The sequence below is a fragment of the Balaenoptera musculus genome, chromosome 7 (genome assembly GCF_009873245.2).
Source record: "Balaenoptera musculus isolate JJ_BM4_2016_0621 chromosome 7, mBalMus1.pri.v3, whole genome shotgun sequence".
NCBI classification, from domain to species: Eukaryota; Metazoa; Chordata; class Mammalia; order Artiodactyla; family Balaenopteridae; genus Balaenoptera; species Balaenoptera musculus.
In genome coordinates this window covers 50,681,667-50,709,103 of record NC_045791.1, presented here as the reverse complement: position 1 = coordinate 50,709,103, position 27,437 = coordinate 50,681,667, and the positions used below count along the sequence as shown (strand labels likewise).

The following is a 27,437-nucleotide window of genomic DNA, read 5'->3' as shown; positions in this document are numbered from 1 at the left end:
CCTCACTTAGTCCTGAATTAGGAGGGTTTTTGATGTACCTAAATCTATTTCACTGTAGGGCGATGTCATTAGAATATGCAGCTATTCTTTCCATTTTCTTATTGCAACAGCTTGGGTCCCAATCAGTTACTTGAGCATGTGCCTGTAAGTTCAGAATATACTTATGAGTATAGTTTACCACTTATTATAGACTGAAAAAAAAAACCCCACTCATAATTTCCATAGTTTTTTGAGGGGAATGTTTTCAGCTTCTGGTGATTTAGAAGCAACAATTTCAGCCTCTGATGGATGGAAGCTTTTCTGTCCTAAGACAATTCCAGTCAATGCCTTGATAGCTAGTTGCTTTTTGTGTGTGTGTGTGCCAGTTGCTTTTATAATAATGCTATTATTTGTATATATATAAGTAATCTATAAAACTAATAATAGGCTAGGTACCTGAGTGGGAAAGCCATCTTTATTATAGGGGAAAGACATAGGTCATATTGCTTTGAGTTTTGTCCCAGAATAATATTCTCAGATTCTCAAGTAACTTCCCCCTTTCTTTCCTTCCTCCTTCCTTCTTCTTTTCTTCCTTTCTTTTTTTTCCTTGCCTTATTATGTAAAGAATTTGAGGCATTTCATCATATTTTTCATCTGTATCAAAGAAAAGCCAATACAATTGCCTACATCAGGCAAAGAAACGAGACAAAAATTCTGTCAGTCATAACCACTGGGTTTTATTCACCAGCCTTCCTTCCCCACAGAGAATTAAGTGCACATGTTCATAGTTAACTTTGGTTTAACGCTAGTATGTTTAAAGTGAACTGCTTTTTAACCCAAAGCCTAAGAGAAATTTCTCTTAACATATTGAATTGATTTCTTTTGCTATTGTTTGTTAATACTAAAGTTACTTCCTTGCTTACTGTCTTGCAAAGACTTTTTCAATTCCTGATAAAGAAGAACAAAGGTCGCAGATCCATGGTGTGTGCCTGCTCTTTGTAGCAATAGGCTGTTTATCTTTTTGCACTCAATTTCTGCAGGTAAGGAATTTTATTTTTCAGTAAGCAATTTAGTTATTTTCCCCCTTATCCTGGTAAAATATCACTAAAGACTCCTTTATGTTTTAGGGATATGCTTTTGCTAAATCCGGGGAACTCCTCACCAAAAGGCTACGTAAATTGGGTTTCAGAGCAATGTTAGGGCAAGACATTGGCTGGTTTGATGACCTCAGAAATAGCCCTGGAGCACTGACAACAAGGCTTGCTACAGATGCTTCTCAAGTTCAAGGGGTAAGCCGTGGGGGAAACCAGGGATGTAGTAACTGGAGTAGACTTTCTTTCCTTTATGTATTCCAATAATCACGTAATTCCGATAACCACGTACATATTTCCTATGAAACAGGAACTCGCGGGGGTTTACCCCAGAGCTACATTTTCACCCATTTCCAAAGCTGACAAACAGCAGCTAAAGTACACTGTCTCCTAGGTAATGCCCAGAATCAGTGTTACGGCATGAATCAAAATCTGTCAGAGTTTTGCATTTCCTCTGAGTCTAGCAATTGAGAAGAACTTTCCCTCCTTTCTCAGATCGTTTGGTTTTTTTTTTTAGGCCCAGAGGCTCAGATTCCACGAGACTTAATGGTGCCCCCAGAGGGTGTGTGTGGAAAAAAGCCTCTTCCACATGTGCCTGGCTTGTAAGTTAGTCTTAGGAAAAGAAGCAGTTCGAAGCAGGCCCAGCCGGGAACCTGAGGGAAAGACGGAGATGATTGCTATCTAGAATCCTGACACATTCCAAGGGCTGTCTTCTCTGACTAAGGGAGGCTAAGCTGTGGTTTCTAAACCCCAGAACCTGTAGCCTTGTTCAGGAGGTTTGCACACGTGTACAAGATGAGGCTACACCTTTAATAAAACCAGGCATTTGGGTTAAAGGGATGAAAGTTTCAGTTTTGCCTCTCAACACCACTGCTCACTTTCCATGAAAATCAGAAAAAGAGGAGAAAGAAAAGTCATGGTTTGTCTGTGAGGCTCTTGGGAAAAAAAACTCACTGGATTTGTAGTGCTGTACTGTATATCTCGACTTCTACCAGTTCAACCAACAATATGAACCATGATATGGAGAATTTCAAAGGAACATGGAATCCTCTTTAGAGGAAAATCCTTGTAAATTTTTCATTTTGATCATTCTAGGCTTTTTCTATTGTATAAATAGAAAATGTGTTTCCCACAGTCATTGGGTCACACTGTACATATTATTTTGTAATCTTTCTTTTTTCTCCTGAAACAATCTGATGTGAGCCTATTTTGGTCCTTATATATCCTTCTAACAGTGAATTTTTTTTTTTAATGTATTTTTTTAAACGCATTGTTACTTTGTTTATTTATTTATTTTTGGCTGTGTTGGGTCTTCGTCTCTGTGCGAGGGCTTTCTCCAGTTGTGGCAAGCGGGGGCCACTCTTCATCGCGGTGCGCGGGCCTCTCACCGTCGCGGCCTCTCTTGTTGCGGAGCACAGGCTCCAGACGCGCAGGCTCAGCAATTGTGGCTCACGGGCCTAGCCGCTCCGTGGCATGTGGGATCTTCCCAGACCAGGGCTCGAACCCGTGTGCCCCGCACTGGCAGGCAGACTCTCAACCACTGCACCACCAGGGAAGCCCTTACAGTGAATTTTTAAAGAATGCTTAATTCATCATTTTAATATATCATCATTTCTTAAAGAATTCCCCGTTTAGGTCCTCCCTCCCCACATAAGCAATTTATATCATTTTGCATCAAGCTTGTGGCATACCCTTGATTATTTTTTTAGTTCTCAAAATATAATCACATGGATCAAAATGTATAGTCATTTTGAAAGGTTTTTAATATGAATTGTCTTAACTGCTTAAAAGTTTTTACCAGTTTTACTCTCAACATTTGCGTATTCTAGTGTCTAGTTCACCTTATTCTTGACCTTAGATTAAATAAATAAGCCATAATCTCATCTCTTCTATTTTTGCAACCTTCAATCTGCAAGGAGCTTTTATAGTTATTTATTATCACTAGAATTAATCTCACACTGACTGGTCTAGCTCTGATACCCATGAAATGAGATTAGTCAATACATGAGCTCCCAAGAAGTTGTGAATAAGATGTACTTTTATTAATCCAGCCTTCAAGTGCATTGGGGGGGGCTCTTTAATTAAAAGACCCTCCCTTTTTAAAACATAGAACTACCATATGATCAGTAATTCCACTCCTAGGTATATATCCAAAAGAATTGAAAGCAGTGACACAAACAGATACTTGTACACCCATATTCATAGCACCATTATTCATTATGGCCAAAAGGTGAAAACAACCCAAGTTTTCATCAACAGATCAATGGATAAACGAAACATGGTATATACACACAATGGAATATTATTCGGCTTTAAAATAAATGAAATCCTGATACCTGCTGTAACATGGATGGATCTTGAAAATATTATGCTTGATAAAATAAGCTAGACACAGAGGGATAAATATTGTATGATTCCACTTATATGTGGTACCTAGAATCGGCAAAGTCATAGAGACAGAAAATAGAATAAGAGGTTAGCAGGCGCTGGCTGGGGAGAGGGAGGAAGGGATGTTAAATTGAATGGGTATAGTTTTTGTTAGGAATGATGAGAAAGTTTCGGGAATAAATGTGGTGAGAGTTACAATTGTGAAGGTTTTTGATGCCACTGTCTTGTACATTTAGGAATGGCTAAAATGATAAACATTGTTATGTATATTTTATCAAAATAATTTTTAAAAACCTATCTGTTTGCTACAAAATAGCTTTTTCATGATATTTAGTTAGAGACTGTGTGTCTGAAATCGGCTGATCACTTTTGGTTTGCAGGCTGCCGGCTCTCAGATCGGGATGATGGTCAATGCCTTCACTAACATCACCGTGGCCATGGTCATCGCCTTCTTCTTTAGCTGGAAGCTAAGCCTGGTCATAGTGTGCTTCTTCCCCTTCTTGGCTTTATCGGGAGCCATACAGACCAAAATGTTGATGGGATTTGCCACTCATGACAAGCAGGCTATGGAGGTCGCAGGACAGGTAATCTCCCAGACCCACTTTTCAGACTGCTTATGGCTGAGTGGCTGTCAGACTGCTAAGAATGAGGGGTGCAAACAGACTTAAGGAAGCTGTCAGCCTACAAACGTTCATGGTTAGAAACTTCCCATTAGCCTTTTTCATATATGCCTCTGATGATATGGGATTGAGCAGGTGTGGAGAAATAGTGGGGAAAACACAGAGGGTTACATGTTCAGTTTCCTGTCAAACAGTTATTTTTTCTACATCCCAATTTGGTGTAGTATTCTCCTTTGCAAGAGAGGATAGTTCACTTTCCTGTCTATTTGTTTTTTTCAGCTTAATGGTTTCTCCAGGTCATGCCACCCACACAGAGAGGAGTTACTATCTTTTTAATGGCACATGCTTTTAACTTTCACACTTCAGTGTCTGCCTGACTTGTGGCAAATGTCTTTCTCAAAGAGAACCATGAGATATATACAGTTTAGGTCTCAAATACACTTAGGTTTTAGCTGTGCACTTTTAAGAGTGTGTTGTAATTAAATCTGGTTATCAGAGGTAAATGAAGATATGGTGGCATAGACAGATATCAGGGATAAGGAATCATGCACACACACATAAACACACCCTAACCTTTTAACAAATTTACTATAAACTAGGTTTTTTCTCTTTAAAGAGAGAGTGTGAACATTGCCCAAGTAGGCAGAAGCCAAAAGAATTTCGTATGCCAATAGTAGGAAGTAGCCCACTTTTGTACCGTTTTTAAGATAGGACCCTAATTCAGAAACAGTGGTTATTTACCCTAGAGTAAGGATTGAAACAAATACAAATTCGTAGTATAGACTAAAAGATAAACTTCATACTCAGTTTTAATCTATCTTATATAGTATTTGGTCATAATTTTTTAAGAAATAGAATCTAATATTTTAGGTTTATATTATTAAACAATCTTTTCCTCTCAGACACATCTAAAGATACCATTTTGAACATTTCAAATGAATTCACAAAGATAGCCTTGTGTACCATTTTTCCCCCTCTTCTCTCTTCCTCAACAAGTAGAGGCAACAAAGCCATGTTAGGATCAAGTAGAACTTGTGTTGAACTGATAGAACGTCTCAGGGTCCAGTCAAACTGATCTCCAGCAACTTCTCTGTGTTCCCAGACGATGCCCCCATCTGTGCTGTACACTGCCTTCCGTCATTTGCACCAGATCTAATCCACGTAACGGCTGAAAATGTCATGAAAGCAGTTATCTCCGCTCTTTTATTTCTAAAACTCTTTTTCATTCTTCAGATTACAAACGAAGCCCTCAATAATATTCGCACTGTGGCTGGGATTGGAAAGGAGAGGCAGTTTATAGAAGTGTTTGAGACTGAACTGGAGAAGTCATACAAGACAGCCATCCGAAAAGCAAACGTTTACGGAGTCTGCTTTGGTTTTTCCCAGTGCATTGTGTTTGTTGCTAATTCTGCTTCCTACAGATATGGAGGTTACTTAATTCCCAATGAGGGGCTCCATTTCAGCTATGTGTTCAGGTGAGGACTACCTGGCCAAAGTCATAAAAGACCAGTGCTCTAGAGAGGAATAGGCTGGTTCTATCCATTCGCTTCTGCTGCTTAAACCATCCCAAACATGGTGTCTTAAACAGCTCAGACTTATTATTTCTTAAAGATTCTGTGGGCTGTCAGGGTGGTTCTTCTGGACTGGGCTGACTCAGTCAGGCTTCTGAGTGCCCTTCTGTCTCCACATGGCCTCTTAGCAGCTGAGCTTGTTTTCTTCACATTGTGCTCTCGGAGTTCCAAGTGCAACAGAAGATTGCAAGCCCCAACATGCAAGCACTTGCCAACGCTGCATGCATCACATTTTCTAATATCTCTTTGGCCAAAGAAAGTCATAGGACCAAGTCCAGATTCAGAGAAAAGAGGAACGGACCCCATCTTTTGATGAGAGGATCCGATAAGTGTTTCTCCTTTACTCTCACACGGCTATCACATGGCACTGACACCTGATGGCTGTCCTACAGTTCAATTTATCCTGACACTATTTACCTGGAGATAGCGTTGGGTCCTCCCACAGGTTAAGGGCTCAGTCCTACAAGACTGCCCCTCCCCCAACCCTCCACACCAAAGCAAGTCCAGGTCATCACCTGTGCTTCTGACCAACAAGCTGTAGACCCAAGCTTCCCATGACCTCGTCCTCAGCTTTGATTAATATGCTAGAGCGGCTCACAGAACTCAGAGGAACATTTACTTACTAGATTACCAGTTTACTACAAAAGGATACAACTCAGGAACAGCCAGATGGAAGAGATGCATAGGGTGTGGTATGTGGGAAGGGCTTGGAGTTTTCATACCCTCCCCAGGAATGCCACTCTCCTCAACTCTCCACGTGTTCACCAGCCCAGAAGCTCTCTGCACTCTGTCTTTTGGGTTTTATGGAGGCTCCATCACATAGACCTGATTAATTAAATCATTGACCATTGTCGATTGAACTCAATCTCCAGCCTCTCCCCTCCCCTGAGGTTGGGGAAGGGACTGAAGTTCCACCCCTCTAATCGCATGGTTGGCTCTCCAGGCAACCAGGCCCCATCCTTAGGTTATCTAGAGTTTTTACCAAAGTCACTTCATTAACATAACAAAAGACATCTCGGTCCTCTCAAAACCTGGGAAATTCCAAGGGTTTAGGAGTCTGGAACTGACAAAAGGGTTTAGTGCCAGGAACTGACAAAAGACCAATATAGTTTTCTTATCATAAGTCACAATATCGCAGAGGAATAAAAAAATCATATTGCAAAGGGGTGTGTCCAGAGTAATAGTACAAATTAAGCATTTTCACAATCTACCATACTGGTTAATGCTGAGAAAATCTAAAGTCCTTGAATAAGATGGTTCCTAGAACTACCTTATTTGAACTCCACTTCTTGTAAAGAAGGCACATGTCTAGCTGACTCTCCCTAGGTAGAGACAGCAAAGACTAGTCAGGGGAATTTTGTTCTTTTGTTTATAGCTGGAGTCTGCTCTTCTAATAAGGTTAGCTTTGAGTCCAGTTTCTCACATTTCCAGACACCTAAGGGTGTCAGGGTACCAAGGGACTGGGTGCACATGCATATGGGTGTGGTGTGATGGGGCAGGGAACCTTGGAAGGATGAGGGGGAGACGGTCTGAGAAAGCCTCGGAGGACATTAGGAAAATCGGCCCTAAAAGAAATCTCTTCTCCAGCCACGAGTTCTGTCTGCTCGCCCTCTATCTTCTTCTAGAAATATAGAAGAAATTTTTTTCTCCTGCCCCACTATGCCCACCTCAACCAGGAAAGTCTCCTTTCTAAATTTTTGCGTATGTAGAGCTACTAACCCCAAATCAGAAATCACAAACTCTTGACTTGTTTAGTTTATGTAAGACTTTTGAAGAATTATTTGCCAATGTGTAAAAATTGGGACACTACAGAAAGCTCCCAATTTCTGGCTTCTCTTTTAAAAATGAAAGGTGACCTTTCATCATTTCCTATTTTATTCTGGGTGCTTGTCATAGCTTTAAGTTTTGGACTGGGCTCCTAGAGATGTCTGGCTTTGCCAGTCTGGCCTAAAACAATTTCTGCTTATGAACTGAGCAGTAAAACACACAGAGACACCCCACCCCACCCCCACTGAGGCAGGCCCCATGGTGCATTGCAGTGCAGGTGGACAACTTCGGGGGACGCCCCTCGCAGCATGGTCTATAGAGCAAAAGGGCTATCTCTTATCATATTTATCATTCATTTATTTATTCACTTATTTGCTCGTTAATTATACACACATTGAGGCTGGGACAAGTAGAAGGATACAGGCAATTGCATCATGCTGTCTGAATCATGAATTACATGCTTGCTTGGTACAGAATTGATGCTTATATCGCCAATCATTGTCTTTTACACATTAATCATAGATTCATAGAATGTTAACATTGTAAAAATGCAACCCAGTCCGGTGGGTGATCTTTCAACCTCCTTCCTTTTTTTTTTTTTTTTTTCTAAGAAGTCTTTTTTTCTCAAACAAATTTTTTTTAAAAGGCTGTTGTAGTTGAAGCAGGGTTTGGAGATCTGAGCCCCCCTTTTTCAATCCTCCCCTCACCCTTTCTTCTTAGAACACAATTTGAAAAAGGCTAATCTTTCCAATCTCCCATTCCCAGACAAGTCTAAAGAGACCTGCTCAAGGCTGCTCGGTCCTTTCCAGGGCTAGACCCCCAAACTCCTGCCTCTTAGGCCGTCACACCAACCACACCGCGCCCTTTCTACCTGGGTGTCTGTCCAACTACAGGGTGATCTCTTCAGTTGTACTGAGTGCTACAGCTCTTGGGAGAGCCTCCTCTTATACGCCAAGTTATGCCAAAGCTAAAATCTCAGCCGCACGCTTTTTCCAACTGCTGGACCGACAACCCACAATCAATGTGTATAGTAGTGCGGGTGAAAGATGGGTAAGTATAGAGGGTTAAGAGGGCAGTGGGGGAGGCTTGTGCTTCTGCGTGTGTGCAGAGCAGTCACTGGGGCTGGTTATTCAAGACCACTTATCTTCTAAATTCTGCAGTATATGGGTGAACTCATATGCCCTCGGAATGGACAGACAGTAGATTTACAAATGTAAAGGAATGAAGTACCTTAGCATTAAAAATTCTTCGTAAAGCTGGAACTTGAATAAGGCAAAGATATCCAGTGAATACTTGTTTTATAGTACACAGGTACTATAAAACACTCTTAGTTCCGGAATGAATGAAGCTACATGTCTTTTGAGACCTACCCAACCACCAGGATTTCTACTGATATCCTGGTACGGAATGTAGAAAAACAAGTTTCTCCTGTCCAATAATACTGATTTAATTCATGTTTATCTGTGTTCCACATGAGCTCATGTGGACTCCCAGAAAATTAATTTGATCTCAATGAAATATCACTTTTTCTAATTGATAGTCCCTACAGGTGTTTTTAAATCTTCCCTGCCTAATTTTTAATATCCCAGTATGTTCAAGAGAGCCAAAAACCCCTAAACCCCAGTAAAGTCAACTAAATTCAGAAATCTTTTAAAATTGGTCAAATGCCCTATTTCTCCTTCAGCTCAATAAAAGGTAAGTCTCTGTGTGGCTTATTAAATGTCTATCCATTTCTAGAGTTCACACGTCAGAGAGTACAACTCAAGGTATTTCACCTTTGCAATTCAGGGCTCGAGTAACTTTCTGTGTAAGTCATTTCAAGTGTAATGCTATTATTTTAAATCTCTGGGGGGAACAGAGCTGTAGGAATTTGCAGTTACTGGCTTCTGTGATGTAATCATATCCTGTATTTTCTTCCATGCAGAATGTCAAAGAATGGGTGACAAGGAAATCCCCTTAGGTTAGAATGGGAATAAGAGATCAAATATCTTTAAATTCAATGCTCAAGCCTCCTTTTATTCTACATCTGCTGGAATAGGGACTAGAATGCCATTTCATTAAGTTGCTGTCTTTATACTTTGCACTTCGGCAGCTCGGTGTTGAAGGTATCTTAAGCAAGGATTTAAAACTCAGGCTTATGTGCATTTTCTATTGTCTAGATTCTAGTAGAGCATATATAATTCTAATCTTCCCGTCCACAGGACAACTTCCAGGGGCAGGTTGACTTTGTTGACTGTAAATTTACATATCCTTCCCGACCTGATATACAAGTTCTGAATGGTCTCTCAGTGTCTGTTGGTCCAGGGCAAACCCTGGCATTTGTTGGAAGCAGTGGATGTGGTAAAAGCACCAGTATTCAGCTGTTGGAACGTTTCTATGATCCTGACCAAGGGAAGGTGGTAAGCAATGCAAAATTGTCAATGCATTTGAGAATTTTGCTTTCTGCAGAGTATCTCCAACCCCTAAAAGTCATCTTCAAGGTTGTGTCTTGCCAGACTCATTCCAAAGCGCTTGCCTTGGACAGTATTTTCCAGTTCCAGTCATTTGCTGGTTGACCTGATTCTACCTCACAATTTCTAACATTATATTCTTCCCAGTTCCAGATGGTCTGCTGACCAGTTAGGCAAAGAAAACTGCAAAGCTGGAGATGAGTGTACTTAACAGAAGCATTCACTTACCTGCAAATGGGGCAGAAAGTGCAGACTAATCAGGAAACTAATGACTGGGAATGGAAAAAGTGGGGGTGATAAGAAACACAATGATAAATGAGTAAGAAAGGGAATTTAGTATGAAAAATCTGAGATAATCCTGGTTCAAGAAGCTAAAGTCTAAATAATATAAGGACCTCAAATTGGTAGTCATATGCCATAAATCTTTGGTAAGGATGTTTGAAAAATTGGTGGTTTGCTTTGTTGCTTATTTTCCACAGAATTTCTTCCTCTTTTCTCTTTTCTTTTTCCTTTCTATTTTTTCCAAATAATATATGCAGAGGAGCACAAAGTAGAATAAGAAAGATTTGTTTAAAAAAACAAAACAAAACCAACCCCTTATTCCACCCTTTCCACCCCCCATTCTCCATTTTTCTGCTCAAAGGCAACTATCTTTAACCACTTTATGTTTTTAGATCTCCCAATGATTACCTCAAAGTCCCTAAATAATATGCTTATGCTGCTGTTTCACGATTTAACGAATTTAGACCCTCTGTTGATTTATTCTCAAGAGATGGAAATTTAGCTTACCCTCACTTCTCCCCCTCCTTTTACCCACCTCCTCCCAATATGGTTACATTACTTTTAAAAGTTCTTTTATTTGTAAATTTAATTAATACACTTCTGTTTCTTTTCCATCACCTATCGATAACATCTCTTGAATTCTCATTTTCTAAGATGAGAATATTAGCAATTCTACCTCTATTTTCACCTCTTCCTCCCTCTTTTTACCTCTCAAGTCCTAATAACTATACTTTTATATCATCTTTTTTTTCTTTAATTGGAGTATAATTGCTTTACAATGTTGTGTTAGTTTCTGCTATACAATGAAGTGAATCAGCTGTATGTATACATACATCCCCTCCCTCTCGGACCTCCCTCCCTCCCCCTCCCCCACCCCCACCCCCCCCATCTGGGTCATCACAGAGCACCGAGCTGAGCTCCCTGTGCTATACAGCAGGTTCCCACTAGCTATCCGTTTTACACATGGTAGTGTATTTATGTCAAACCTAATCTCCCAATTTGTCCCACCCTCCCCTTCCCCCACCGTGTCCACATGTCTTTTCTCTACATCTATGTCTCTATTCCTGCCTGACAAATAGGTTCACTATTTTTCTAGATTCTACATATATGCGTTAATATACGAAATTTGTTTTTCTCTTTCTGCCTTACTTCACTCTGTATGACAGACTCTAGGTCCATTCACATCTCTACAAATGACCCAGTTTCATTCCTTTTTATGGCTGAGTAATATTCCATTGTATATATGTACTACATTTAAAAAAAAGAATATGAAATGCTTACCTTTTGTTTATAACATTTATTATCTTTCATGCTTTTACTCTAGGTTGATTCTAAAAGTTGAAAATCTATTAACAACTTTTATTATGGCTAAGTAAATATTGTTCATCTCATAGTTAAGTAGTGAGGTACATTAGCATTACATTTTTCTTTCTTGATTGTTTTTCTGAAAGACTCTTTTTTCTTGCATTCTCTGCCTTTATAAAATCTTTAGTTTCTTCCAATGTCTCTCTCCTGATATCTATTCTGAGGAACCTGCTTCTTTCCCTTATTTCTGCCACTGCCTGGACTAATTACATCCTACACCTGCTGAACAACTGTCAGCCTATGAGTTTCCTGCAGTATCTTTTGGATTAGATCCATTATTTCCTAGTTCCCGTATCTTCCTCTTTCTGTGGTTTTCCATCTCATTTTGTTGGAGTGCATCTTCAAGTAGTTTTCTAAGAAATGATTCAGAGGTGTGGGTCTGATTGATTATTCAATCCTTTTTTTTGAAAAAGGACTTTCTGATATCCCTGAATAGTATAATCTTCATTGCAATGAGGATAGATAACATGATGAGAAATGCTGAAAGAAACTTGAAAGAGGCAACTAAAGTTTCCCTTGCATAAAGCAAAACAAGAAAACAAGCAAACAGATAGTGGTAAAATCCAGGAAAGTATGAAAATAAGGAGTAAGAGTTGATTATCTGTAGTTTATAATCACTTTTATTAATTTTAGGTATAGAGATTTTAATTTGTTTGGAAGTATTTGGTGATTGATGAATCTAGAAAGTACATTGCACTGGGGGTCTGATCTCTACAAAGGAGAGGATCCAGTTTCCCCAAATGTCAGATCTTTCATGTCTATCACCCAGGTAGACTGTGAACTACATGACATGCAGGGACCTGAATCCTTCATGTTTGACTTCTTCAACATTAACATGTATATTAAGTATATTTCTCTGAATGTACTCAGTGAATGTTCTGGTCGCAGGTAGAAAGCAATGCCCATGAAGAAATCAATATGATTCCTTGCATTTCATAGACACAATATATTTTGTTACATCATCGTGAAATGTTTCTACAAACATTTTTCAGTAGGAAAAATACCACCTTTAATGCAATTTTTAAAAATCCTCTTTGCTCTTAAGGAAGCTAACAAACGCAGACATTCAACGTTTTCAACATTTAATTGGGTACCTATGATGTGCCCAGCACTGCATTAGGCCCTGTGGGAAATTCTAAGGAGCATGAAGCATGTCTTATGTCTTCTAGGAGCTTACAATACTAGCATATAGACAACAATTAGCAAACAGCTCCAGTATTTAATTGTTAAATCGTGCTTTGCAGTCTATAAGTACTATGGAAAATGCATAGAGGAAGATGAACGAAGGCTAATTGTAGAAGAATGCCTTATATTTTTTCTAGTAGTGTTTGTTTTTTACACTGCCAAAAAATTATCTAAAACATCATATATTTACACCATTTAATATAATCTTTTTCTGAAATCATGGGGCCAAATACTTTACAGTATTATAGTATGTGAGACATACTGTACCTTTACTATTCTAAGGCTTTTAAGTGAAAGAGCTCAAATGGTAGACATATGAGTTCCTGTAATTAACTTCCTAGGTAGATCATGAGTTCCCAAAAAACAGAAATTATTTTTTCTTTCTTTCTTTATTATTGTTTTAACATCTTTGTTGGAGTATAATTGTTTACAATGGTGTGTTAGTTTCTGCTTTATAACAAAGTGAATCAGCTATACATATACATACATCCCCATATCTCTTCCCTCTTGTGTCTCCCTCCCTCCCTCCCTATCCCACCCCTCTAGGTGGTCACAAAGCACCGAGCTGATCTCCCTGTGCTATGCGGCTGCTTCCCACTAGCTATCTATTTTACATTTGGTAGTGTATATATGTCCCTGCCACTCTCTCACTTCGTCCCAGCTTACCCTTCCCACTCCTCGTGTCCTCAAGTCCATTCTCTATGTCTGTGTCTTTATTCCTGTCCTGCCCCTAGGTTCATGAGAACTTTTTTTTTTTTTAGATTCCATATATATGTGTTAGCATACAGTATTTGTTTTTCTCTTTCTGACTTACTTCACTGTGTATGACAGACTCTAGGTCCATCCACCTCACTACAAATTATTTTTTCTTTATATAGCATACAAAAGACTGTCTAGCATGGTGCCTTTGTGGCAGGTAATTCAATATATGTTTGTTGGTTGACTAAGTAAACAAATGTACTTCTTTCTTACTGGGGTCTGTTATCTCAATTATTCAGAGGTTAATATCAGTGAAATCAAGGAAACAGGTTTGATTCTTACATTGTCCAATAGCTTTACATAGGAAACCCCATTTCATAACCCATGGAGTCTCAAAATTGAACAATTCTGTGTACTTGGAGAGGATGTGCTGCACCAAAGGATAAGGGGAAGTTTTTTTTTTAAACTAGATACTGTCTGGAGTGCCTTTCCTGTTTGTATAATACTACCTGTAGAACTGAAGTTTGGGAAACAAACAACCATGTCTGATCACAACTTTGACACCACTTCTGGCAGACACCACCTCCAGAGGTCAAAGGCAACATAAGTTAGTTCCAAGAGTCCTTGGATTGTTGTCTCTTAAGCAAAGCAAATATCTTGCATAACACTAACTCCAGGATACAAACTTTCCTCACTGCTGGAATTCTAAAACTCAGTGCCCTGGTTGTCACCTCTATTGGCAGATGATAGATGGGCATGACACCAAAAATGTAAATGTCCAGTTTCTCCGCTCGAAGATTGGAATCGTTTCCCAGGAACCAGTGTTGTTTGCCTGTAGCATAGTGGACAATATCAAGTATGGAGACAACACCAAAGAAATCCCCACGGAAAAAGTCATAGAAGCCGCAAAGCAGGCTCAGCTGCATGACTTTGTCATGTCCCTTCCAGAGGTGGGTACCAAGTCAGAATCTTTCCCTATGGCAGACGGGGAGGGAGAGAGGTAGAATGACTAAAAAGTATTATGACTGTGGCTCAAGGAGAAGGTCAAAGGCAACACAACTTATTTCCCAGTGCCCTGAAATCGTCTCAGTCTTTTACGCAAAATATATGTCCTTCATCAACATAAACTTTAGTTTTGGAAAGTAGTATATTATCCAATGCAAAGGATGCTCTATTACTTGTTGTAAGTAAAGCAGTACCACATTGAGCATCAGCTTAGCATAACGGAAAAAAATCCTGAGATTTGGAACAGACATTGATTTGAATCCAAGCTTGGCCACTTTCTAGTGTAAAGTTACTTCTGTAACAATTACTTTTCTGAGGCTCAGTCATCTACAAAATGCAAAAAATAACTTAGAATTAGAGAGCACACATAATAGCCTCACAACGAAAGCTGCTGCTGTTACTATTGTCATCATGATCATTTCATTACTTGGCAGCAACTCCTGTGTGTGGTGGGTAAGTTGCATTTGCCTTGGAGTGCCTCACTTTCCCAGAGCCAAGTTTGAATGTAGTGTGATATTGACTCTGCATTTTTCCATCCACCAAGGGTCTCTCTTGGTGGTTGGTCACTAAGAAAATTAAGACATGGAAACTGAAAAATAGTAATAGGGAGAAAATGATTTCTGTAAACATTAAATGATAAGCTGGCTAGAATAGTTAGTACAATACCTGATGCATAGTAAATACTCTGTGAATGTAACTGTTTTTTACATAGGCGTCAGGTAGGGATTTTCCTTCATAATTTCATCTAAAACAACAAATATGTTAACTAGTTATTAATATCTGCATTTTTCAGATGAGTTTGCAGCTCACAGAAATTTAAATAATTTGTTCATGATCACAGAGCTGGTATGCAGCAAGAGTGAAGATTGAAAGTTAGGCTTGTGTTCCAGAATGATGCTACCTCAACAAGAGAATGGACCAGGAGATCTCTTGAAGGTCCTTGTATGCCTAGGATCATTCTGTCTTGGAAAGATCTTCCAGACAGGAGTTTGGAAATCAGGGAATCTTAAATCAGGAAGATCTCATACGCAAGGAGAAAGAGATCAAAAATACAAACCTAAAAGAAATGCAGAGAAAGGGCTACAAGTCCCCGTGTTTCCCAACATGAAAGGTCATAAAACGCCATATTTTTTTTAATATTCCTAAATGGATTTGACATCCTTTATACAAATTATTCCCAATTTCAAAAAAAAACAAATTGTTTAAACCCTCAGAGGGGTCATTGATGTGGGCTCCACACAGCACAGGAGCAATGGCTGTTTCTGGTTCTCAAACTTAACATATTTTTTCCAGAAATATGAAACTAATGTTGGGTCCCAGGGCTCTCAACTCTCTCGAGGGGAGAAACAACGCATTGCTATTGCTCGGGCCATCGTACGAGATCCTAAAATCTTGCTACTAGATGAAGCTACTTCTGCCTTAGACACAGAAAGTGAAAAGGTAGGTATTGATTTTCTAAAGTCTTAGATCATTGTAAATGAGTTTTTTGCTGTAATATTTGTCCTTATAAAATGGCAGTATTGTTAATTTTCTGATTCATTAATAGTAGAAATTGCCACTCCTTTGCGGCACCCAAAGACAATAGTCTAGAGAAAGTGATTTTAAAATAGGATTGCTTCAAATAAAAAAAATTTTTTCACTTTAAAATAAGAATTCTTTTTAAGATTGTTTAGGCTAGGTGACACTTTTTTCATGGGCAAATAATGAGCTTTCTTAAATAAAATAAAATAATCCAGGCCATCTGATAGGCATTTCATATTTTATAGTTCTAAAGTTCCATGGCAGAGCAGGTGGGAAGCATACAACACAAAGTTAGAGGTGGTATCTGATGTGCAGTTTGCATGAAAGGAAATGTAATTGGGCAAAACACAATTATGAAACTTACCATTTAAAATTAACTCCTTAAAAGTCAGGATTCTGTTTTAGAGAGAGCTAAAATGTCCTCCATGAAGAACAGTATCAGGAGTGACCGTTTAACTGTTACCTTACATTGTTTCCTTGGTTTCATTTTAGCAAACTAGACCCTCAAGTATTGTAAAATTACCTTGTGATCTTATAGTTTGGTTCATTCTGGCTTCACTGAAATTTTTCAGCTTGTAGACTGCAATTTAAGTCACTGATGCATTGCATTCAGCAAATATTCATTTAATCCTCTCTCTCCTGTCAAACCTTTGGGTTTAACCCCTGAATATAGAGATGTTAATCAGGTGGTATGAAACAGAACTCTCGCGATGGTGGGCCAGGGAACAAGCACGCGTCTTTGCATCAACTTTCCATCTTCTCTTTGCAGACGGTGCAGGTCGCCTTGGACAAAGCCAGAGAAGGTCGGACCTGCATTGTCATTGCCCATCGTTTGTCCACCATCCGGAACTCGGATATCATTGCTGTCATGTCACAGGGGATAGTGATTGAAAAGGGGACCCATGAAGAACTGATGGCCCAGAAAGGAGCCTACTACAAACTAGTCACCACAGGAGCCCCCATCAGTTGACCTGACCTGAGAACTTCGTGCACAGTTTGTGCACCAATTACAGAAGTGCTGTGGGGTTTTTTTTTTTTTTTCTTTAAGCAGAAATAATGATATTTTACTTTTACAGACACGGTCATACATTGGCATTGGCATCCAAGCTAATTTCTAATGACTTTCAATAGTAATTTAGTTTTAAATGTCTGTATATAGAACATGAAAGAAACTAGGGTCAGTGGCAGTGAGAATCCAACATCAAGCAGCTGCTCAGCCATCACCCAGTGCTTTCTCCATGCAGGAGCCAGTCCCAGTTACTACGTGGGTATTAGCAAGACTTGGAGGAAATGAGACTTTGAATTTCTCAGGGACAGAGAGCCATCCTTTGCATTTGTGAACCCTCAGTGTACACAAATCCTGGTCGAGAATAGGCACTCGACAAATGTTTACTGAGTTGGGCCAAGATCATATGGAGAAGAACAGAAGGACTGAAGACCAACTGTATTTTTTGACTGAAGTTTGCTTGCATGTGAAAGCAGATTCATTTATGTCTAAGGATGAGGATGGGGAAAGGAGGACTTTGATACTCTGGATGCTCTCAGGCTGAAAGGAGCAGAAAAAGGCAAGTATTAGCGGGAGCTTACCAGCCAGGGATGTTGATTTATAGATTCAAGGTGTAGTATGTGGGTGGTGAAGTCCCCATTTGCCGGACTAGATTCTGCCGGTGTGCCTGGAGCAGGGGCTCTATCCCGAGCCTGTACTCCTCCTCATCCCCCTCCACATTGGTTGCTGTCCTTTGTTTCTCCAAATCCCAGCGTGAAATGAAAATAGTGAATTTTACCTTGTATAAGTGCTTTCTTCCTATGGCCAACAAATGAAATTCTGCCTACAAATTAAGGCTGAGCTATTGTATATTGAGGTATATTATTTATGTTTCTGGTCCAGTGTTTCCTGGTAAATAACCACACAGGTGGTTTAACAGGTTAACTAGTTAGGTCAGGAGAACTGATGGTTGCAAAGTCAGGGAGGGAGAGGGTGGAGGACAGCATTCTAGCTAAGTTATGACAAATGGCAGTGACAAGTAAGTTGCAGAATAAAAATGCCATGAGAAGGAATTAAGCTTTGCAGTAAGCATGTGCTCATCTTGTAATATTGAAGAAAGAAGACCAAAATCTGTTTAAGTTTGCATTTCAAAGAGGAGGAACATAAGCTCTGTGCTGGGAGGCTGCCAGTTTCCTGGAATAGAATGTGTGGGGTCAGAAAAATGGATGATTAAGAGTTATTTTTTAAGGGTTTCCCTGGTGGCGCAGTGGTTAAGAATCTGCCTGCCAATGCAGGGAACACGGGTTCAAGCCCTGGTCTTGGAATATCCCACATGCCACGGAGCAGCTAAGCCCATGCGCCGCAACTACTGAGCCTGTGCTCTAGAGCCCGCGAGCCACAACTACTGAGCCCGTGTGCCACAACTACTGAAGCCTGCATGCCTAGAGCCTGTGCTCTGCAACAAGAGAAGCCGCGATAATGAGAAGCCCACGCACCGCAACGAAGAGTGGCCCCCGCTCGCTGCAACTAGAGAAAGCCCACAGGCAGAAACGAAGACCCAACGCAGCCAAAAATAAATAAATTAAATAAATAAAAATTTTAAAGAAAGAGTTATTTTTTAAATAAGGTCCTTGGAAGTTATTGATAGAGGGAAAATGTTGACTGGAGGAGGCTTGAAATGATTTGGGAAAAACATTGAATTACAACTTCAAAAATATAGAAATAAAGTTGCGAGTTTATTTTGCAACACCAAGAGTGCCAATGTCTTCATTTTTGTTCCGTATCCTGTATCACTCACAAAGATTTGGTTTCTACAGTTTTATATTATTGTTTCTCAGGTGATGGAGGGACTTGCTTAATCTGTTGTGTCTGACACTTATCTCGTCTTTCTGTAATTTCTAATGCTTTCAGGGTGGGTTCTGCTGTGATCAAACTCTCCCTGTTACCCCGGTTAATAAAAGTTTACAGAAGAAAAAAATAGAAGAATTGGAAGATAAAGTTGGGGAAATTTCCCTGAGGGTAGGACAGAAAGAGATGAAAAGTTAGAAAATAAAATTTAGAGGAACAATTCAGGAGATGCAATAATTAGCTAACAGCAGATCCAGAAAGACAGTGTAGAGAAAACTGAGGGGACAAATGATTAAATAGTCCAAGAATATGTCCTATAATTGAAGGATGTGAATTTCCAACTTGAAAGAGTTCACCAAGTGTCAAATACAATAAATAAACAAAGATCCTACCTGGGCACACTATTATGCAATTTTGGAAAACTGGGGGAAAGGAGAAGATACTAAAATTTTCTAAGAGACATATAATAAAGAAACATAATGACATAGGATCTCTTGACAATGACACTAAAAGTCAGAAGACATAAAGATTTGCCTACAGAATTCTGAGAGAAAAATTATCTCCATCCTTGAATTGTATACCTAGCAAACTATTCTCAAGAATGAGAGAGGCCTAAAGAAATTCTGTCATGTAAGTGTCTCAAAACTGCATTGAAGCAGATACCCATAAACCAGAAATGCTACTATTTGAGGAAAAAATAGAAGAGTTGGCCTCTAGATCCTTTTGTATAGAAACACCTTTTCATACAGTTACTCTAAGTCTATTCTACATGTGCTCTTATGAAATTGTTTCAATAAAAAACTTTGAATTTAGTAGTGCAGTCATGCATGCAATTTTTGGCAATCATACACTCACTTAAAAAGGTAGATCCTTTAATTTTTTGATGCTATGTCCTGAAAGAGGAAAATACATAGGATCATAATTAGGTATAGTTCACCACATATTTATTACTATTAATTAATTATTAATTATTTATGAATTAATGTAAGTTTCCTATCCTAAGATAATATCAGAATATTCTCATCAGGTTGCTTTAGGATCCTGCCTCATGTTTCCAACTAAGAGTTGGATCTATTAATATCTCTTATGCATGCAGAATCTCTCTGCAGTCAGATCACATAAGGATATTAGTGGAGATAAAAAATTGCAAATTTGGTTGCTGTTTCCAAACACATTTTGAGACAAATTTACATATGCGTGTGTGCCATTATAAAATAAGCATTATGTCCATTTGTATTTGCTGAAAATGTCCAGATCAAGTGAGTAATCTCACCTGCCTATAAGAGAGTTCAGGTGAAATTAACTTAAACGAAATTTGAAACACAATTCCAATTTCTTTCACACTGTGTTCAGTTAAATGTCCAATTAATTTAAATGGATAGACTGTAAATAAAGCAATGCACATGATTATCATCTAATTAGCACTGGCCAACATTATAATGTGCTCATTAGTAAGTTGTATGGTATCCTTAAGGCTCATAATGAGTAATCAGGGTACGCGTGATTGGCGTGTAGCTGTCTGGATGCAACTACTCAACCCAATAAATTAGCGCTAAGACAAACTGTGCAGTAGAAAAAGGAAGAAGAATATATAGCCAGTCAGTGAGTTGGCAGTTCCTTCCTTCCTATAATTCAGGTACAGTTCTTACTCTCAGGTACAAAGAGATAGATGTGAGAAGAACAGAATAGCTGGAGATAGAAAGGGAGCTGTTTACTGAAGGTGACACAGAGCTAGTGTCTACAGTTAAGAATGACTACAGAAAAGAAAGAAAATTGTGCTATCTTATTGGTTGAGAGTATATATTTCTGATATATCAAGTATGGAGTCAAAGTAAGAGATGAGCAATGTTTTCATAAAATACCTTAGAGTTTGAAAATTCAATTAATCATTTAAATATACCCCATAGTAACATTCACAAAGCATTTCATAATTTAGAAAGCACCTCGCCTTCATAATTTTTGTGTGTTATTGTGAAACCATTTAGTAGGTTGCAGAGGAGGAAGGCAGCTGTAAGTTGCATTCATTGTTATATACGTAAGAAGCTGTAGGTTGACACCCAATCCTACACCCTTTCCCCTTGCTTTCCCCTTGAGATAGAGGGGCCTCTATCTCAGAGGTTGGAAAGTAAAATATTTACCTTCCCAGACTCCTTTGCAGCTAGGGTAAACCATGTGACTGTTCTGGTCAATGAAATATAGACACAAGTCTCTATGGAGGCTTTCCCTTCTGGAACAAAGCCTGGGTTAAGGAAGCCCGTTTGCATTCCCCTTTCTTCTTTCCTGGATGCACAGCAGTAATGCTGTGGCCATTTGGATAGAAACCACACACTATGGATGGCAGAGCAGGAAGAGAGACAGAGCCTGATTCCTGGACATCCTTAGGCAGCCGTTGCAGCCTGGACTGCCCACCTCCAGCCAACCTGTTACACAAGAACAAAACACCTCTCACTTGTATAAGCTACTGAAGTAGTTTGTTGCAGTTGTAGTTTTTGTTGTTGATTATGGATTAACACACTCAGTAGATACACTTGGATTTTTATTAATAAAAAATGTTGAAACATAAGTATAAAGACAATAAAGCAATGTTGAAGTATTGATGTGTGCACAAATGACCTCAAAATATGACTTTTATATCCAGAAATGTTCCAAAAACATTGAGTGAAAGAAGAAATTGCTCAGTCTTTTTGCAAAAGTCACTGCTGTGAGAAGGAGATGCCACTGGATGGATGTCCTTTGCAGCTCATTATAGTGGTTTTTCAGGAACATTCCATATACCCCACTTTATTACGCTTTGAGTGAATGAGGCCTTTACTTAGAAACTTAGTGTTTTGTGATTATGCTTTCTCATCCTCTCCTATTATACAATTGGTGTCAGACTGGGAGTGATCTGTATTCCATTGGCAAGATATAGCTAGAGTCGAAAAGAAAATGATTCAAGAAGAGGATGAATTTGAAAGGGGGGAGACAGGGGTTTAGAAGAGATGGGGAATAATGTTACCAGCTAATTTGTAGCTGGAGACAGTGTCAATCCAAACGTTCCAAGCCCACAGGCCAGAGATGTCCCTAGAGTCTACCCAGAGCCTGGAGCCCCTGGGGATCTACCACAGGGAAAGGCCTATATTGAACTTATCCTTGATTCTCTAGCACGTAAAGGCATTTAATAAGTGTTTGTCAGGTGGGTGGACAGAGGGGGTTAGAGAGAAAAAAGAGCAAAGACAGAAGGGGCCCTACTTGAGTCTGAGACGATTTTAGAAGCCATGTGGAATTGAATCTCTAATTTAATTTAGCACGGTCATCCTCAAAAACCTTGGCATCATAAAATTTGGCGTTAGAATTTTTGTTGTATTCAAGAAGTACATTTCAACAGCCATAAAGAATTAAAAAGTAAATATTATCTTTATTTCTTTGAGAGATCCACAATTAGTCCACAACAAACTTACTAAAATGCTATTTCAAAGTTCTAGCACTTTCCTCACATAGCAAGTTGGTTAAACCCTTCCTCCCACAGAGTGAATTTTCTTGTGCTTCCCTTCTTCTCACTCAGCCTGTTACTGTACATATCCCATTAGTATCTCTTCCAGCAAGAAGAATTTCTTCTTTAGGATGTTAAGGAAGGGGAAATGGAGCTGGTGATTTAGTTACAGGATTTCTTTTGGAAGATACTCGAGCAGGGAGTCTGTGAATACTTTCATATGAATAATTTTGCCCTCTAAGATCAGTTACATTATTTCACGTCTCCATGCATCTCCTTTCATAGCGATACAATTCAGATACTAATAGGAATAGGATGTTTTAAAGACTAAAATGTATCACATAAATCTAAAATTGTTTATTAAAGTAGCAAATTACAAAATGGAGTACACTTTAGAATTTACAGCCTTGCTCATTTGCATGTAAGTAAAATTTAATGTACTCTGGCTCTTCTTCCAGTTTTATTGAATGAGATCCTCAGAGTTGCAGAATGTCAGAGCTGGAAGGAACGTTTCATTCTAAGCCTATTTTAAGCCCCTCATTTTAGAAACTGGTCAACTGAATCCACTAACATTAAATGGACTCCCAGTATCCCAGTGGTTAGATGCAGAGACAGGTTAGAACCCAGTCTAAGGACTCCATTCCGGGTGCTTGCTGCCAAACTCCAAGAAGTCTTTTGTACATCTATCTGTTTGTGAATTCTCTAGCACCTGCCCCCTTGAGTTCTGATGCCTTTTGGGATCCATATAGGTATGTGCGGCACCATCTCTTGATTGGCCAGCATGAGCAGGGCACCAATACTCCAATGCTAAAAGGATAAGATGCACACAAAAATCTCACGAACTCGGACAGGAACATTTACTTCCTCCTTGTTAAGTCAATGCAATCTTCAAATAGAAAGACAGCAGGGCCTCTACAATTTCTTTCACTCAAAAAAATTATAAAAAGGTGGAGTTTGGAATGATTCTGTAGAAAAAGAGATCTCGAGGATCAGATGCTTTCAATGAAGAATTACTGAGTTTGAGGGCAAGGGTGGCAGCTAAGAAAGGCAGTGATGGGTGAACTCAACGCCCACCTTTAGAAAACCCCTTCCATTAATGGCAGGGTGTGTGAGCAGGGATGACAATCTGGCCAGTACTGTTCCCAAGACTGAATTCAAGAAGCAGTCAAGTCTTTGAACAGAAGTTGGGGCGTGATTGGCCCAACTGATATGGAAGGCAACGGGGAGCTAGAGGAGGAGGAAGCTCTTCATCTTAATCAGCTCCGGGTTTCTTTCCCAGGCACATATGTGGATCGCTCCTCCTGCAGTGCCCAGATTGTCCCAGGGCAGTGGTTTCTGCTCTCGCTTGGGCCAGCTCTGGAAATGGGCCAAGGTGGGTGAGAGTGATTGCTCCTGTTGGCAGCCCCCGGTCTGTGCCACAAATCCCACTCGGCAGGACCACAGCTGCCACTCTTCTCATTACCTTCCCTGGGTCCCAGCAGCTTCTTCAGAACATAGTGTTTTTGGGGGGAAATATCACAGTTTTTGAGCAGAAGATAGATTCAGAAATCACCTGGCAAAATGTTCGAAGAAAAGATTCCAAGAAATTAAAAACCAAATAATTGATCAGCTTTGTGTTAACCTTTATAACCTCAACCTTTGAATTTCTTCCCTCCTTGAGTGCAATCACATCTGTGCTACCAAAAGAAAGGAGATGTGATTTCTTCCAAGTCATTACTGTGATCTCCATCAAAGAATAACAAAGACAGTAATTAGTACTCCACACCAAATCAGCCTCACATTTGACATAAATTGCATTTGTCCTCTGCAGAGCTAAAAGGAAGCGTTTCTAATTCTTAGAATTTTCTCATGAGTTGCTGTCATTTGGCAGAAGTTTCTGGAGTATTGCTTCTTATAGACCTTTCTTGCTGTTAACTTTTTTTTCTTAAGAAAAACAAAATGAAGACTTAAAAAAATAAACAAGTACCACCACTTTACCTTCAGTGTGGAATCACCATCAGAAAGCATTAAAGGGAAGAAAAAATTAGGAACACCACCTTAGTTTCTTGGCAGTGTTGAGGTCCATTCTTCCAGAAGGCTGTTTGCAATTTCCAGAGAGGCTAGGACAGTCAGTCAACAAGGGCCAAATCCTCAGGTGCAACTAGATACCAGCGATCTTTTTTGAATAGATTTTGAATATCTTCAGAAGTACTGATATCCAGCATATGGGTATGAGAGACCCAGACAAGCAGGAAAACTTGGTCAGAAAGTCATCCAGCCCTGTGAATATTGGATAAAGTCCCACTCAGTTTTGTGACCCTTCAAGGGTTTCTGGGGCACAGTGCAGGGAGGGGGAACCCAGACTCCCTGATTTGAGGTGACAGAGCTAAGAGTCCTGGGACACCAAGGCAGTTAGAGCTCACAGGACAGAGTAAGACAAGAGAGCTGCACAGAGAGAGACTCCCAGATCTGCAGAGGATTTCTCTCGAAAAAGTAGCAGAGTTTACTATTAACTTTTTATGGTCACTAATCCTCCGAGCCCCAGAAATGTTTCGTGTCAGTTACCACACATGTTAAAATTTCTTTTTAAATGTGTGACGATCACAATGGGATTTACTTATCACCATGAATGTTTTGAACCTGTTGACAGTAACTATTATTTTTTTCATCTGGAAAGTAACATCCACGGGCTAATCAAAAGATCTCCTGGTTGGAATAAACATACCTTGTCCATGTTCCGCCAACAAACCACTGATACCTCAGTTTCACCATATAGAATAAAGCAGTTAATATCGATTCATGCTGTCTCACAGGAATGTGGTACAGGTGACAACATAAAAAAATTTTTTTTTTCAGGGAAAGCACTTTGGGACTTGATCTGTGTTATCCAATTCAGTAGCCACAGACACATATGACTATTTAACTTTAAATTAATTAAAAGTAAATAAAATTTTTAAATGCAATTCCTCAGTTGTGTTAGCTGTGTTTCAAGAGTTTAATAGGCATATGTAGTTGTGGCTACCATACAGATACAGAACATTTCCATCATTGCAGAAAGTTCAATTGAAGTGCTGGAATATACAGTCTTCATATCCTTAAGAAGTGACTCACATTTTAAAAACCAAGTCTTTTGACTTTCTCTTATACCAAGTTTTTTTTGTATGTATATGTACCAGTTTGATCTTGAATTTATTTACAGGGTGTGAATAAATATAAAGCATTTAGAGATATAACTTTGAGTTTAAATGACACCTTATAATAATTTTTTAAATCACCCTTCTGTTGTACTGAAATAGGCATAGAGAAGGCACCAACTTAACCCACTAAGGCAGATGTCCATTCAAAAGGTTGTCAATGGGAAGGGATTCCACAGTCTTCTTGTTAATTTGCATATCTTTTCAAATGTATGTTTCTCAAGTCACTTGTCTAGATTTTCTCATCTTGAAAGCTCATGATATTGACATTTTTCTTCTGAATATGTAGATATGTGGACATTCTGAATATATGGTTATAGTTACAGTTAAGTCAAATAAGCTCAATTCCACTTACTTTTGGCAAATAAATTGGAAGCAGAAGAGTCTTTTCCATCATTATTAAAGGCAGGCATTTTCGCCAAGGCTGTGAGAAGCTCTTCTTCTTGCTGCCTAAGCGGTTTCTTTCCTTCTTTTTTAAAATTTATTTTATTATTTATTTATTTATTTTTGGCTTCATTGGGTCTTCACTGCTGCGTGCGGACTTTCTCTAGTCGCGGTGAGCGGGGGCTACTCTTCATTGCGGTGTGTAGGCTTCTCGTTACAGTGGCTTCTCTTGTTGCGCAGCACGGGCTCTAGGCACGCAGGCTTCAGTAGTTGTGGCACAGGGGCTCAGTTGTTGTGGCTTGCGGGCTCTAGAGTGCAGGCTCAGTAGTTGTGGCACACGGGCTTTGTTGCTCTTCAGCATGTGGGATCTTCCCGGACCAGGGGTCGAACCCATGACCCCTGCATTGGCAGGTGGATTCTTAACCAGTGCGCTGCCAGGGAATTCCCTAGTTATCAACTTAAAGTCCAGAATTACTAGGTCCAATGAGGGGAAAAAAACTTTACTGAAAAATTTTTAGTATATTAATATTCCATCAATAATAATTTTCTGAAATAAAGCTGTGGATTTTCATCACAGTTCAGCACACACAGAACCCAGCTAATAGATATAAGAATTTCATAGTTTTCCTGGGTTAGAGCATGACCTTGAGGAAGGCACTTGATTTCCCTGGTTTTGAAAGATTAGCTCCTAAAAATAAAGTATAAGGATGTCATAGTGAAGAGATAAACCTTTGGGGGGTAAATAATGTTCTAAGACGAACATCTTCAGCAGAATTTATTAAAATATTGGAAAGCACTACCATAAAACAGAGACCAGGAGTTAAGCAGAGATTCAAGTCCAGACAGTAACCTGGCCTGTTTCCTTTCCTGTGGATATGTAACCATAACTAGAGCTACCACTGGCCCCATCAAGACCCTGCATGCATGGTCTAAGTCAAACAGCATATGGTATTTTAATGTCATTTCTGAAAAAATAGCTGATTTACATGGCAAACATCATAGAACCTATGTAAAAGCATTCATTCTTACAGATTTTTACTTCTTGAAGAAACAAAACATAGTGTCATGGAAATACATGTCAGAAGATTGGGTTCTAATTCCTGTTCTGACGGTGGTGTGATAACGGTGAGTTCTTTCAACTGAATAAACCTCCATTTCCTTATCTGAACACTGAGGGGATCAGGTTTGATTGCCGTTAAAATGCCCACAGGAGCCAGAAGCAGCCTGACTTTAAGATGATAAAGTTATCTGATACTGGGGGTCCTGTAGGGTACTGAACACTGTGATAGCCTGCAAAGAGCACGTCTCCTACTGGGGTCAGTCAGCAACAGTGGATTGTCTCCAGGTGGGAATGCAGGCCCTGTGTTACCATATTGTCAGATTTTTTGGGAAAATACAGAAATTCAGGTTTTTGTGTCAAATATCCTGGTTTTAAATGTTGGCAACTAATCTAAAATAGGACAAAAAAAAAAAAAAAAAAAGACCACCCCGAAGGCCAAACTAATCATACACGTGAATGGATTGGGTCCTATGGCCGCCACTTTGTGACCTCCGAATGGAAGCCTCCAGTCTCTCCCCGCCCTGTGGTCCTACCGGAGGATGGAGGAGGAGGGTCTTCCTGGGGCCACACGGCACTAACCCTCCGCACAACT

At 39.5% G+C, this 27,437-nt stretch overlaps 1 protein-coding gene across 2 annotated transcripts in view; it reads left to right on the top strand.

Moving 5' to 3' along the window:
• Positions 1–17,706, top strand: part of ABCB11 (ATP binding cassette subfamily B member 11) — a 90,986-nt gene extending 73,280 nt beyond the window's left edge. For both annotated transcript variants that reach the window (XM_036858572.1, XM_036858571.1), the window contains 9 exons: positions 915–1,019; positions 1,107–1,268; positions 3,839–4,042; positions 5,312–5,553; positions 8,310–8,466; positions 9,618–9,815; positions 14,141–14,347; positions 15,696–15,842; positions 16,693–17,706. In XM_036858572.1, coding sequence (XP_036714467.1) covers positions 915–1,019; positions 1,107–1,268; positions 3,839–4,042; positions 5,312–5,553; positions 8,310–8,466; positions 9,618–9,815; positions 14,141–14,347; positions 15,696–15,842; positions 16,693–16,893 — 1,623 coding nt within the window. In that variant the 3' untranslated portion in view covers positions 16,894–17,706. The remainder of the gene's footprint in view (positions 1–914; positions 1,020–1,106; positions 1,269–3,838; positions 4,043–5,311; positions 5,554–8,309; positions 8,467–9,617; positions 9,816–14,140; positions 14,348–15,695; positions 15,843–16,692) is intronic.
• Positions 17,707–27,437: the final 9,731 nt, after the last annotated feature.